The sequence below is a fragment of the Mustela erminea genome, chromosome 9 (genome assembly GCF_009829155.1).
Source record: "Mustela erminea isolate mMusErm1 chromosome 9, mMusErm1.Pri, whole genome shotgun sequence".
Lineage (NCBI taxonomy): Eukaryota > Metazoa > Chordata > Mammalia > Carnivora > Mustelidae > Mustela > Mustela erminea.
Genome location: NC_045622.1, coordinates 64,428,793 through 64,444,564, shown reverse-complemented (window position 1 = coordinate 64,444,564; position 15,772 = coordinate 64,428,793). Strand labels below are relative to the sequence as shown.

Genomic DNA, 15,772 nt, shown 5'->3' with positions numbered 1-15,772 from the left:
GGCTTCTGTGCCCATAAACTAGATTAAAATGGTCAGCATTTTCCTGAAATGTGTTCTCTTTTCCAAGTAAATACATGAGAAACAACTCTTCCCCAGGAAAGGTAATCTGCGCCTAGCATTCTAGACTCTCAGCTTCAATCCAGTGACTTCCCCAAGAAGAGTTTTTTCTGTCTTCTGATTTCCCCCCAGTGTGAAATACAGCTGTGCAGGGACTCTCAGGGGATTAATTTAGGGTCTCTGTTTACACGAGGTTCATTTGCAAGGAGGAGCTCTTAAGTGCTTTACAGAATCCGCCTAATGAGACTTATTTGGAAAGTAAAGATGGCTGGGTGGGGGCATGCTGGGATGTTTACCAGCAGCTTTTCTTTTTTCTTGCTATAAACCCCTAAAACACGCAGAGATACTAGAGAACAAAGTGCCGGTCTTTTCGAGTGCACCGCAAACAGCAGTTCTCTTCAAGGAGCTAAGTGCCACACATTATTCTGTGTCCTGCCTCCTGTGAAAGTTATGAATGAAAGGCAGTGTAAGAGGCCGAGAGCTATGAAGGAGTCCGGCTGTCACCATACTCACCTGAACTGCAATCTGGGTGCCGTTGGATGTGGCCACTAAGGTCAGAGGCCTGGTTTCTGTGGTGACTAAGTGATGGCTGTGCTGTTGGTGCCCCATTTCTGATGAGGCAGTATGGAACGCTGCCAAGTCCTGAGCCACAATTGCAACCTTTATCAAAAAGGACACAGAAGGAAAGCTGTGATTAAGTACATTAAACTCCGCTTAATACAAGGGACTGTCTTTGGATCTGAAAGGAAAAACTCCCTTCTGACCACAGACTTGTAGAAGCCTAAAGCTGGAAGAGAACTTACATACTGTCTATTCTAGACTCTTCTTCTTTTTGTTTTTTTTAAGATTTTTTTATTTTATATAGAGACAGCAGAGCAGGGGGAGGGGCAGGGGGAGAGGGAAAGAGAGAATCTCCAGTAGACTCCCTCCCCGCTGAGCACGCAGCCCCACACAGGGCTCAGTCCTGGGATTGAGCCCTGTATCGGGCTCTCTCTATTCAGTGGGGAGTCTGCTTCCCCACGCCCCTCCCCGCCCCTCTGCCTAGTTGTGATCTCTGTCAAGTAAATAAATAAAATCTTAAAAAAAAAAAGATCTGTATGTTTCATTGTATGTAAATTGTACCGCAATTAAGAAAAAACATTGTAGGCTGATATGAAAAGCCTTGTTAATGGTCAGACAAATGAGAATAAAAACAGAATTCAACTTTTGCTTGTGAATTATGCAAATATAAAAAAAATCCTCAATTCTAGCAAGAAGAGTACAGAAGAACCAGGAAGCGTTTAGACCCATGACATAATTGTTCAAACTTTTTGGAAAACAATTTGGCAGTATGCAGCAAACAGCTTAAAATACTTTATACCATTAACTCAATAATTCCACGTCTAGAATTTATTCCTATGAATATAACCAAAGTCTTATACAACAATTTCTGTATATGGCATGAGTTAATAAGGTCCATTTGATGGATTACTTTACAAATGATAAAAATCCTTTTAAAAGACCACTTAATTGGTATAAGAAAGTGCTCAGAACACAGTGTTAGATGGACGACAAGCACAAAATTATAATCCTAACTCTGTACACACACACATACATACACAAAGTAAGTAGTTCTAAATGTTGAGACTAGTTATTTTAACATCAAAAGAGTATAGTAGATTTTTTAAAAAATATGTTATTTTTAAGTAATCTCTAAGCCCACTGTGGGGCTCGAACTCATAACCTTGAGATCAAGGGCCATATGCTCCACTGACTGAACCTGCCAGGTGCCCCGATTACAGCAGATTTTTAGTTTGAGTCTCTATTTTTAATTACTTTGAATATATTGCTACAAGTGGAATTACAGGATCACATGTAATTCTATGTCCATTAAGTAGGCTCTATGCCCAATAGGGAGCTTGAACTCAATGACCCAAGATAAAGAGTCACACACTCTACCAACTGAGCCGGCCAGGCACCCCCTTATGTTCAATTTTTTTTTAAAGATTTTATTTATTTATTTGTTTATTTATTTTTAAGATTTTATTTATTTATTTGACAGATATTACAAGTAGGCAGAGGCAGGTTGGGGGGTGGGGGAAGCAGGCTCCCCGCTAAGCAGAGAGCCCGATGCGGGGCTTGATCTCAGGACTCCAGGACCATGACCCGAACCAAAGGCAGAGGCCCCAACCCACTGAGCCATCCAGATGCCCCATTCATTTATTTTAGAGAAAGAGAGAGAGAGAAAGTGTGAACAGGGCAGAGGGAGAGAGAGAATTCCAAGCAGACTCCATGCTCAGCACAGAGCCTGACGCGGGGCTCGATCTCACGACCTGAGCTGAAACCAAGAGTCAGACACTTAATCAACTGAGCCATTCAGGCACCCAGAACTGCTATACTGTTTTCCATAGTATTGCATCATTTTACATTCCCATGAGCAATGCACCAGAGTTCCAATTTTTGAGTTGGATCCTCAGCAACACTTGTTACTGACTTTTGAATAATAGCCCAACCTAATGGGAGCAAAGTGGTATGTCAGTGTGGTTTTGATTCGTATTTCCCTGATGACTAATGATGTGGAACATCTTTTCATAAGTTAATTGGCCATCTCTAAATCTTGATGGAGAAATGTCTGTTCAAGTCATTTGTTCTGGCTTAAACTGGGTGGCTTAGTTATTTAATTTTTTTGTCGTTGAGTGATATAAAGTCTTTATTCTAAATATTCATCCCTTATCACATATATAATTTGCAAATACCTTCCTCTCATTAAGTAGATTGTCTTTTCACTCTCCTGGTCCTGGCGTCATGATGCACAAAGTCTTTAATTTTTTATTTTATTATATATATATATATTTTTTTTTTCTTTTTCAAATTTTTCTTTAAATTCTAATTAGTGAGTGAAGTTTTTCATTTTGAACAAGTTTGATTATCTGTTTCTTTCATTGCCTCTGCTTTTGGTATCATACATAAGAAATAATTCGCTAATCCAGGTCATGAAGATTTTCATCTATATTTTCTTCTAAGCATTATGTAGTTTTAGCTCTTAAATTTAGGTCTTTAAAATATTTTGAGTTATTTTTTATATATGCTATAAGGTTAAGGGTTGAACTTCACTCCTTCTCAGTGATATAATTTTCCCAGCACCATTTGTTTAAATGACCATCCTTTCCCACTGAATGGTCAAATTTTAATTGCTGAAATTTAACTGACTGCATGTGTGAGAGTTTGTTTCCTGACTTTCTATTCTATTACACTGGGAACACTTATTACTTTTGTAATCTCAAACTAAAACAGATGGAGAGCATGGACTCTTCTCTCTCTACCTGCTAACTAGGATTCCAGAGGCATCTACAAAACTGAGTCGAAGAATGGATGACAAGCACAAAATTATAATCCTAACTCTATACATACACACACACACACACACACACACACAAAGAAAATCCAGTGAAGGACCATTTGCTTTCTTCTCATGCATGTGAAGAACTAGGCAATTTAAGCGTTACAGATAATTCACAGGTGGTGTCTGGACACCCCAGGTGGATAGCCGACATTCGCCCAATGGCCTACAGTTGCAGCAGCAGAAGCAATGGGGGCATCTGGTCCTCCAACGAAACCCCCACTCCTGTTGTAATATTCCTGGTTGCTGGAAGCTGCCTGGCTTCATTCCAGCCCTCAAAGCTGCCTCTCTTGAAAATTTTCCTACTCCCCAGGCTACAGATAAACTACAAAAGAATGTCTGCTTTGGGGTCACTACCCTTCCAGACCTGCAACTCTAACTGGCATAAGGTATATGTACCCATGCTGTACCGTGCAGCCATCCAGGGATCCTACACTCATGGAAACGACCAGGACCACTCCGTAAGACAGCCTGAAAGCTAGTGGCTGGGTTTTGCTTTTGTTTCTGTGTTTGCGGAGACTATAATTAACAAGCAATAAATGCACAAATCTTTAGGTGTTCTGTTGAGTTCTGGCTGTTAGATACATCTGTAGAACCATCACCTAAAACAAAAGAGATGACAGTTCCTTCATATTGCATCCCATCAGTTTCCTTCCCCTGGGCAAGCAGCATGTTCTGATTTCCATCACCATGGATTTGTTTTGTCTGTTCTTGGATTCCATGTAAGTGAAATCATATGATACGTATTCTAGTGGAACTGCTGGGTGGTGGGGTGTAAGAAACCACCGAACAGTTCTTCAAAGCGGTTATATCATTTTACACTCCCACTAGCATATATGAATGTTCTAGTTGCTTTGCATCTTTACCATTTTCTTAGTCTTTTCACAGTTTTAGTAATCTTCCTGTGTCTGAAATGGTGGTATCTCATTGCGATTTTAAATTGCATTTCTTTGATAACTACAGATTTGAACACTTTTTTGTTACTGGCCATTCTTTTTTTTTTTTAAGATTTTTTTTTTTTATTATTTTAAAGATTTTTATTTATTAATTTGACAGAGAGAAATCACAAGTAGATGGAGAGGCAGCCAGAGAGAGAGAGATAGGGAAGCAGGCTCCCTGCTGAGCAGAGAGCCCGATGCGGGACTCGATCCCAGGACCCTGAGATCATGACCTGAGCCGAAGGCAGTGGCTTAACCCACTGAGCCACCCAGGCGCCCCTTTTTTTAAGATTTTTATTTATTTATTTGACAGACAGAGATCACAAGTAGGCAGAGAGGCAGGCAGAGAGAGAGGGGGAAGCAGGGTCCCTGCTGAGCAGAGAGCCCAATGCGGGGCTCCATCCCAGGACCCTGGGATCACGACCTGAGCCAAAGGCAGAGGCTTTTACCCACTGAGCCACCAAGGTGCCCTTCTTACTGGCCATTTTTATATCTTCTTTTGTGAGAGGTCTGTTCAAATGAACAGTCAAATGATTTGCTCATTAAAAAAAAAATTAGGGACGCCTGGGTGGCTCAGTTGGTTAAGCAGCTGCCTTCGGCTCAGGTCATGATCCCAGCGTTCTGGGATCGAGTCCCACATCGGGCTCCTTGCTCGGCAGGGAGCCTGCTTCTCCCTCTGCCTCTAGCCTACCACTCTGTCTGCCTGTGCTTGCACTCTGTATCTCTCTCTCTAACAAATAAATAAAATCTTTAAAAAAAAAAAAAATTATAAGGGTGTCTGGGTGGCTTAGATGGTTAAGCGTCTGCCTTGGGCTCAGGTCATGATCCCAGGGTTCTAGGGTCGAGCACCAAGGCAGGCTCTCTGCTCTGCGAGGAATCTGCCTCTCCCTTTCCCTCTGCCTGCTGTTCCCCCTGCTGGTATTCTCTCTCTATCAGATAAATAAATAAAATCTTTAAATAAAATAAAATACAATATTGTATTTATTTTGCTCACTTTTAATAGGCTATTCATCTTTTTATTGTTGATATGTAGAATTTTGTTATATATTCTCAATATAAATCCAGTGTCAGATATATAGTGTCAATATATTTTTCCCAATCTGAAATTTTCCCAATCTCATTCTTAATGAGGTCTTTTGGTGAACAGAATTAATTCTGATGAAGTCCAATTTATCTTTTTTTTTTTAATTGGTAGTGCTTTTTTTTATCCTAAGAAATCTTTATCCTAGGGTTACAAAAATATTCACTTTTCTTCCAGAAGCTTTATGATTCTGAGTTTTGTATTTCAAGGTGTAAAGACCTTCAACTTCGTTCTTTTTTCTAGGTTGTTTTATTTATCAAAGGTCCTTTCATTTTCATGTAAATTTTATTTTATTTTATTTTATTTTTTTTTTTTTTTTTTAAAGATTTTATTTATTTACTTGAGAGAGAGACAGTGAGAGAGAGCATGAATGAGGAGAAGGTCAGAGAGAGAAGCAGACTCCCCATGGAGCTGGGAGCCCGATGCGGGACTCGATCCCGGGACTCCAGGATCATGACCTGAGCCGAAGGCAGTCGTCCAACCAACTGAGCCACCCAGGCGTCCCTCATGTAAATTTTAAAATGAGATTATTTAATATCTTCAAAGGAGCATGCTGGAATTTTGATTATGAGGCTATGGAATTTATAAATGAATTTATGAAGAATGAGAGCTACTACTTTTGACAGACTCTTTCACTGAACACGGTAAGGCAGCAGCAGCAAATCTCAGCACTGCTTTCAGCATAGCGTAAGAACAACTGTAAAATGTATTAATAGCCTGTATTTTGAAGGAAATGAAAAATTAAAACTACAAAGAGATACATCAGATTGGCAAAAATGCAAAAATTTGATACCACTGTGTTGACTCTACAGAAAGAAAGAGGCTGTCTCAAATGCTGCTGGTGGTCATGTGGCTGGGCACGGTCATGTGGAAGGGAAGCTTGGCACTACTTATCGCAATTATAAATGCACTCCAGGATTTGCCTAGCAGACTTACACACGTGCCAAGTCACACGTTTGAAACAGCACAAGTTTTTATTTTTTTTTATTTTTTTATTTTTTCTTTTAAAGATTTTATTTATTTATTTGACAGAGAGACATCACAAGTAGGCAGAGAGGCAGGCAGAGAGAGAGAGAGGAGGAAGCAGGCTCCCTGCTGAGCAGAGAGCCCGATGCGGGACTCGATCCCAGGACCCTGAGATCATGACCTGAGCCGAAGGCAGCGGCTTAACCCACTGAGCCACCCAGGCGCCCAGAAACAGCACAAGTTTTTAATCATGGTGTTCATATAATGAAACATGGTACAGTTTTTAAAAATGAGGAAGTGGTCTGTATAATGAAACAGAAATATTGCCTAGATGTATAATTAAGTTAAACAGAAAAACAAACAAGGTGAAGAACAGTATAGTCTACTACCATAAGAAAGAAAGGAAGGGGAGAAGACGACCGTATTTGTTCGTATACACTTCATGAATTGCTGGAAGGCTACACGAGAAGCTAGCAAGCGTGGATTATCTCTGCGGGGGCAAGAACTAGGTTGATGGAGGCAGGGCTAGGGGGAAGACTTTCCACTGAATACTTGTGTACACTTTTTGATTTCTGAACTATGTGAGTATATTACATATTCAAAATATTAAATAGAGTAAATTTTGCAAATCAACATTTCCTAACTATCTGATGATGATCACTGGAGGGGTTACGATTAACGAACACCTTAATATACACCGGGGCTTTGTATTAACTACTAAATACGCACTTTCTCATTCAGTCCTTATCTCAGCCTTTTGGTGTGGATGCAACAATCACTCCTCTTTTACAGAGGATGAAAAACTGAGACTCAGAGCTGTGTGGCTAACGAGCTGTAAAGCTGGGATTCAATCCAAGTCTGTGTGCTTCACAACACCATATCACACTGCATATCTACATAACGGTTATGATATTGACACGTGTACTGACTCATATCCAAAGAAAATATCATTACCTGCTGTCCTTCTGTGCCCTCGGCTGTAACCATAGCAACAGAGTGTGTTCCTGCTGAGGAGATGACTGCGTCGTGAGCCGGGACTGTAATGGGCGTGCCATCCTGCGTTACCATTGTGATGGTATTGCCAATGGCTTGCATGTCAGCTTGAGATATGTTGACCTGCAATACAATGCATTTTACAAATCAGTCTCTCTCTCTTTTTTTTTTCCAGTTTTTAAAATAAGCTCTACGCCCAATGTAGGGCTTGAACTCATGACCCTGAGATCAAGAGTTGCACGTTGTACTGACTAAGCCAGCCAGGTGCTCCAAATATTTGGCAATACTTATTGAGGACTAGGCCCGATCCTTGTATAAATCTACTCTGAGGGAGCAAATAGTAATAATAAACTCTTTTAGAAAGAGATAATCAGAAAAACTATTTCTTTTCTTTTTTAAAGGTTTTATTTTTAAGTAATCTCTACACTCAATGTGGGGCTTGAACTCACAACCCTGAGATCAAGAGTCACATGTTCTACCAACTGAGCCAGCCAGGCAGCCCAAAACTGACTATTTCTTTCTTTTTTTTTTTTTTAAGATTTTATTTATTTATTTGACAGACAGAGATCCCAAGTAGGCAGAGAGGCAGGCAGAGACAGAGGAGGAAGCAGGCTCCCTGCTGAGCAGAAAGCCCGATGCGGGGCTCAATCCCAGGACCCTGGGATCATGACCTGAGCCGAAGGCAGAGGCTTTAACCCACTGAGCCACCCAGGCGCCCCAAAACTGACTATTTCTGAAGTACATTTCCTGCCCATTTAGACCTTTATTTTCCTCTCGTCTGACCTCCTGCAATAATATAACTTCTTCCTAGGGATCCAATCTAACCTTATCTAAACCATCCTCTACCTTGACACCTTTTTAAGAAAACAAATTTCAGGGCACCTGGGTGTCTCAGTTGTTAAGTGTTTGCTGCTCTCGGCTCAGGTCGTGATCCCAGGATCCTGGGATGAAGCCCCGCATCTGGCTCCCTGCTAAGTGGAAAGCCTGCTTTTCTCTCCACTCCCCCTCCTTGTGTTTCCTTTCTCACTGTGTCTCTTTCTCTGTCAAAGAAATAAATAAAACCTCAAAAAAAAAAAAAAAATTTCATTTCATTATGCTCCCTCCTTATATCCCCAGTGACCTCCCATCACTAGAGTTCAGACTTCTTTTTTAGAGATTTTTATTTATATTTATTTATTCGACAGACAGAGATCACAAGTAGGCAGAGAGGCAGGCAGAGAGAGAGGGAGAAGCAGGCTCCCCACTGAGCAGAGAGAGCCCGATGCGGGCTCAATCCTAGGACCCTGGGATCATGACCCGAGCCGAAGGCAGAGGCTTTAACCTATTGAGCCACCCAGGTGCCCCAGAATTCAGACTTCTTACAAGTCTTTTGCAATATGGCCTTTAACAGCTTCTCCAGACTCATCTTCTACTACTTCGAAACCAGCATCTGGCATTCCTAGCCACAACTAACTATCTGCAGTTCCTGAGTGTCATATTCTGTTATATCTTCGTGACTTTTCCCATCCCTTCATTCTGCCTGCCAAACTATGAAAATTCTTCATGATCCAACTAAATGGCCACTCTTGGGGTACCTGGGTGGCTCCGTTGGTTAAGTGTCTGACTTCAGTTCAAGTTGTGATCTCAGAATCCTGGGATGAGCCCCACTCTGGGCTCCCTGTTCGTCAGGGAGTCTGCTTCTCCCTTTTCCTCTGCCCCTCCCCCCGCACTCAAGCTTGCTTGCTTTCTAATAAATCAATCAATCTTAAAAAAAAAAAAAATGCCCATTCTCCATAAGGGATTCCAACATTCCTTCAGGAAGAATTATTTACTCCTGGGGCACCTGGGTGGCTCAGTCATTAAGTGTCTGCCTTTGGCTTGGGTCATGATTCCGGGGTTCTGGAATCGAGCCCCACATCAGGCTCCCTGCTCAGCAGGAAGCCTGCTTCTCCCTCTCCCACCCACCCTGCTTGTGTTCCCTCTCTCACTGTGTCTCTCTGTGTCAAATAAATAAATAAAATCTTAAAAAAAAGAAAAAAAAGAATTATTTACTTCTTCCTCCAGGATGACACTGTGCTTTACACATCCCTCAATCATATGACCATCATTATAAGAAGTTATTGGTCATTTAGGAATAGCTCTCTCCTGCTAGACTATGATACCTTCACCCCTACTTTCTGTACTCCCCACATGAAGTCTATCAAAATATCTGGCACTGGGTAGAATTCAGTAACTGTTTACTATTTAATTGACTAAAGGAATGGAGAAAATATCTAATCCCTGAAGGAAATGGGAAGGCTACATGTGGAGAAAATACCTCACCATAAGGAAAATAGCTGTTCTGGAACACATGAAGGGGGATGAGACTCATTTTATCTGGTCAGAGAGGAGCCAAGAGTGGTTGACAACAGTAGGTTCCAGTCTGATAAACAACAGAATTATCCAACAATGGAACAGGGTGCCTCTTACGAAAGAAATTGCCTTATCTATTTGGGGGCTGCTGTAGCGGGAAATTCTCCTGTATCAGGAGGGAGGAAGGTTACCTAGCATGACTTCAAGAAGGTCTCTGTCTGTTTGATCTAGTTCAAGAAAGTCTTGGGTTTGATGCTAAATTAAAACTGCATTAGTAAATATATTTAATCTTTCATGGCAACGAGCGGACAAAGAATATGGTGAGGAAGTAGTGTTGTGATGGGGGAGGGAATGAATGGGATGGTAAAAACACCTTGAACTTGCCAATCCTGAACATGTTCTGTCTCCTAATTAACATCAGCATAGTAACAGTTACCAACACGAAGGCAGATTCATCATGGGGTAGGGAGGTAAGCTCTGAGAAAGACAGGGAAAGAGAGAGTTCTCCATGGAAGACAGTTATAGGTGGATAAAGAGCCCCATATGCCTATTTCTATCAGGTACTAAGACAACCTTAATTGGAGATTAAAAATGAAATCAGTGGGGTGCCTGGGTGGCTCAGTGGGTTAAGTCTCCACCTTCAGCTCAGGTCATGATCTCAGGGTCCTGGGATCGAGCCCCGCTTCAGGCTCTCTGCTCAGCAGGGAGCCTGCTCCTTCCTCTTTCTCTGCCTACCTCTCTGCTTACTTGTGATCTCTCTGTGAAATAAATAAATAAAATCTTAAAAAAAAAAAAAAAGAAATCAAATCTGGATTATTTTAGGCTAGTGGCATCTAGAAACCAATTATTTGGAGAGTAACAATTACATTGCTTTACCCCGGGAAATCAAGATACTTGGTCCATTAATTTTGGGAGGTAAGTTAAGTGAACTCCCATTAACTCCAGGTAGGGAGAAAATCACATGCTGGAAATTTTACAGTTTTGCCCATTGCTAACTTTCCAGGACTTTTTTTTTTTTTTTTTTTTTTAAGATTTTTAAGTCATTCCTACACTGAATGTGGGGCTTGAACTCACAACCCCAAGATTAAGAGTCACATGCCCCACTGACTGAGCCCGTTGGGCACCCCCTCCCAGGATCTTTCAATGCTGCTTCCCTATCCTCATCTCCTCAGACAAGGCTCTACTGGTTTCTCAATCTTACCTCCTGGATTTAATCAGCTACTAAATAATCCTAGCCCTTCTCTGATTTATATTTCCCATGAACCATTTACTTTTCAAGCCCTCAATTTCACTGTGGTTCTGACCTTTATCACGTTACCTTTGAACTATACCAGTAACTACACCAATATCACTCCAACAGTACCAACGGGGGAGTCACAGGCATCCTCCCTCTCCTAATGCCCCTGTACGGAGCCTCTCTCAGTGGCCTACAGGAACACCTTTAGCTCTCACACTGCCTAGGAGTTGATATTCTTTTTTTTTTTTTTTTTTTTTTAAGGAGTTGATATTCAAGGCTTTCCTCAGTTGGGGCTGAACCTGCCTTCCATGTCCATGTTCAAAGAAATATTATTTAACTCGTTTGGCTTTTGGTGGATACTCACATGCTGAGTCCCATCCTGGGATATAAGTGTAACTTGTTGACTCAACCCGGACTGTGTCACCGTGGCTACTTGTGTAGACACAACATCATCCCCTTCCACGCCTGTAACATACGTGATCTGGGACCCTTTAAGAACATCTTCACTTTGACCTATTTAAAACAAATGAATCATTTGTTTGACCAACCAACCAAGCTGTTTAGAAAACAGAGGATATATTTTCTTTTTTAAATCACTTTGAATATTTCTTATTTATCTTTTCCTAAATTTTTGTTTTAATTCCTGTTCATTAACACACAGTGAGATACTGGCTTCAGACGTACAATACAGTGATTCATCACTTCCATACATCACCCGGTGCTCATCACAATACTCCTTAACCCCCGTCCCCTATTTCACCCACCCCCTCCCTGCCTACCTTCCATCTGGTAACCATCAGTTTGCTTGGCATAGTTAAGAGTCTATTTCTTGTTTTGTCTCTCCTTTATTCCCCTTGCTCATTTGTTTTGTTTCTTATATTCCATATGAGTGAAATCACATGGTATTTCTCTTTTTCTGACTTACTCCACTTAGCATATACTCTTTGCCTCCATCCATGTCACTGTAAATGGCAAGATTTCATTCCTTTTTATAGCTGAATAACATTCTGTCGTGTGTGTGTGTGTGTGTGTGTGTGTACATCTTTATCCACTCATCAATTGATGGACAGACACTTGGGCTGCTTCCATACCTTGGCTATTGTAAATAATGCTGCTATAAACACAGGGTGAATAAGAGCATGAGTGGGAGGGACAGAGGGAGAGAGAGGGTAAGAATCTCAAGCAGACTCCACACTGAGCTGGAGCCCGACTCAGAGCTCAGTCTCACAAGCCCGAGATCCTGACTTGAGCTGAAACCAAAAGTTGATACCCAACCAACAGAGACACCCAGGTGCCCCTTGTGTTTTTGTATTGTTCAGGTAAATACCCAGTAATTTGATTACTGAATCATAGGGTAATTCTACTTTTAACTTTTTTGACAAACCTTCATACTGTTTTCCACAGTGTCTGCACCAGTTTGCATTCCCACCAGCAGTGTACAAGGGTTCTTTTCTCACCAACACCTGTGTGATTTTAGTCATTCTGTTGCAGTGTAGTTCTGATTTGCATTTCAAAAACAGACAATATTTGGGGCGGCTGGATGGCTCAGTGGTTGAGCGTCTGCCTTAGGCTCGGGCCATGATCTCGGGGTCCTGGGACTGAGCCCCGCATCGGGATCTCTGCTCAGCGGGGAACCTGCTTCCTTCTCTCTCTGCCTGCCTCTGCCTGCTTGTGATCTCTCTCTCTGTCAAATAAATAAATAAAATCTTAAAAAAAAAAAAAAGACAACATTTTAAACACGACAGAAATACTTGTATAGATAAAGTGTATAGGTATTATATTCCAAATCATAAAAATGGCTTCCAGCACCTCTTTCCAATTCTTCCACTTCCACTTTTGTAGAGCCAAACCGAATCAAAGCAGACCAAACTGAAGCTTTCCAAATCAAATTTAAATGTTCTAATTTCGAGGGTGTCTGGGTGGCTCAGTTGGATAAGCATCAGACTTCCGCTGAAGTCTTGATCAGTCCTTGGATGGAGCCCCACATCAGGATCCCTGCTCAGCGGGGAGCCTGCTCTTCCCTCTCCCTTTGTCCCTCCCCCTGCTCAGGATATCTCTTTCTCCCTCTCTCAAATAAATAAATAGTCTTTAAAAAAAAACTCCTAATTTTGGGAGACCCCTTTTATTCTTGGAGTCCTTTTATTCTTGGAGACCCCTTTTATTCTTATGACTTGGAGTCATTCTGTGATACCGTGCATGTGTGCCAGGGCATGGGGGGTACAGGACAGGAAGACTGCCTGGCAAACAACCCTTCCAACAGGGCAAGTATGCATGAAGTTCTTGCAGTCACTTAAGAAGCTGTTAAAAATGATAAGACAATCTTCATAAACATTAACCACAAAACCAGAATGTGGTGTCAACAGAAACTACTATAATACTAAATTACTTACTCTTTAACACAAGTGACTGATTGCAAGTCATCAGTACACAATGACCACATTGTGTAAAGACAAGGTAATGACATATTATCTGGGGTAAGGTTAATCATTTAATGAGGGACAGAACAGGAACCCCCATCCACTTCTTTATTTCATAAAGAACCAGCAAATAAACAGCAATTTCAACAGTCCATTACCGCTATACTTGGCAACCAGGAAGCCTGCTGATCCTTCTCGTCTATGGCTTTCTACCTCCCACGAAGCCAGAAAAAGGGCAAATATGGGATATTTTTTTTCCTTCAAGGAAGGACTTATGCTAATTTAAGAGTACTTCTCCATGGTAGTGGCTGATGCTCGCACGCATATGGCTCTGATCCCGGGCGTGTAATCTCCACGGCAGTCATTACTTCACGCCTGTCTGTTCTGTGTCACAGCCATTCAGATACTATGATCTGAATGGGCTACAAAACCTCAAGAATCATACGAGAGGAAAGGAATGCAAACACATCGGTATTCTTGGAAAAACAATCTTTGTTGATTTTTTTTTAAACAAAATGTGCGCCAGTATTTCACGGACTATTTCCAGAATACAAGAAATTCAGACCATCTGCAAGATCAACTTTGAAGGAAGAGACTGAAGAAGCTTAAAAAAAGAATTTCCAGGGCACCTGGCTGGCTCAGTGGGTTGAGCGTCTGCCTTTGGCTCAGGTCATGATCTCAGGGTCCTGGGATCAAGCCCCGAATCCGGCTCCTTGCCCAGTGGGAGGCCTGCTTGTCCTTCTCCCTCTGCCCATTCCCCTTACTTGTGCTCTCTCTGACAAAAAAATAAAATCTTAAAACAACAAAAAAAAGAATTTTAAAAACTGAGCTTGTCATCATTAAAGACTGTTTTAAAAACAAACAAACAAACAAAGCCTGCTTTCTAACTGCAAGGACCCAGCATTTGGGGGGCTACTGGACCGTGTGCACTCACAGAGCTTTGCCAAAAACACAGCACCCAGGACTGAAGGAGCTGTTACTTCGACACATGACAGACGTCTGAAAAGACAAACAAGAACTACAGGGAACCACTGCAGCAGGGAGCAAATGATGTGCTCTTCCCCTCGTTCTCCAACCAGCATTTTTCACCTAAAAATTTTTCAACGCTTCACTCTAAGAATGGGAAAATATGATTTCTTTTCATTTTCAAATCTATCTTGCTTAGGAGGTATGTGGTGACCAGCAGGACAACCTAGGTTTTGTTTTTTTAAGAAAACCTTCACTTACTCTACTTCCTCACCTATGAAATTACAGAATGTAATCAATCCTCTAATGTTTTTTCCCAAGAGTTTATTCTTATCGAAATGAATGCTTCTGTCTCCTACAACACTGCTGAATAGCACATGAATCAATGAAGAGTTATTTGGCAGTGCTACACCACTCTAATGCTTAAGACCAACATTGTCAAGGCACCCAAATAGCCTAGCTGCTCCTCCCTTCCTTTCTAGGGCAGAAGCACCCCACTGGCCAGACGACTTCTTCTTCTTCTTCTTTTTTTTTTTTTTAAGATTGTATTTATTTATTTGATAGAGAGATAGACAGCACAAGCAGGCAGAACAGTAGGCAGAGGGAGAGGAAGAGACAGACTCCCCGCCAAGCAGGAATCCCGATGCGGGGCTCAATCCCAGCAAGACCTGAGCTGAAGGCAGCTACCCAACTGACTGAGCCACCCAGGCACCCCTGGCCAGACTTCTTTTAGTCTCTCCAATTTACTTTGCTCCCTTCACCCTGAGGGCTTTCTGTATGCGCCCTTCCCTCTACTGGAATGTCCTCTTGACTTTGCTCCTTATTTCCCCTTTTTGCCAAATCCCTGCCTCTCCACCAAATTTAAATCCACCCTCTCCCATCTCTCCTAGTAGCTGTTACTTTAACCTATTTAAGAACTGTGCCTAGCTAACCTGTAATGAACTTTACAAAACTAGGAAGCTCACATGGCCTTTGCAAGTGATTTACTGCAACTCTTTGCCTTCACAGTCTATTATACCTAGCGGTCACTTATTAAGCAGCAAAAGTCGTCACTCAAACTCAGCTCGAAGCAAGGCGAGACTGCTCTAGACATGGGGGAGGCAGTGGGTCCTTCCTCTGCTTCCCGGCGTGGCAGACCCCTCTGCTCCTACCACTCAGGCCACTGTCACTTGAAATAAGCTTAATCTCCAGGCTGCCAGGTTCCAGGACTTCTTTAGTGACAGTACAGCTTTCCTTGCTGAACAGAAGCCACAGTCAAGAGCTAAAACCCTCTGTCCTATATGCAAATGGAACCAGGTCTGACAAAAGAAAAACTGCCATTTGAGCTAAGCTGTGTGTCCTAAACCCACTCTATTGCGATCTTTCTGTTTAACAAGAGGAGAACCAAACAGGGAACAAAACAAAACA

The 15,772-nt window shown here is 41.8% G+C and overlaps 1 protein-coding gene across 7 annotated transcripts in view; it reads right to left on the bottom strand.

Annotated features, from left to right (window-relative positions):
* ZNF143 (zinc finger protein 143) overlaps nt 1-15,772 on the bottom strand; it is a 56,032-nt gene that overhangs the window by 1,646 nt on the left and 38,614 nt on the right. For all 7 annotated transcript variants that reach the window (XM_032356748.1, XM_032356747.1, XM_032356743.1 and 4 more), the window contains 3 exons: nt 11,347-11,495; nt 7,376-7,537; nt 571-717 (listed from right to left, as the gene is read on the bottom strand). In XM_032356748.1, coding sequence (XP_032212639.1) covers nt 571-717; nt 7,376-7,537; nt 11,347-11,495 — 458 coding nt within the window. The remainder of the gene's footprint in view (nt 1-570; nt 718-7,375; nt 7,538-11,346; nt 11,496-15,772) is intronic.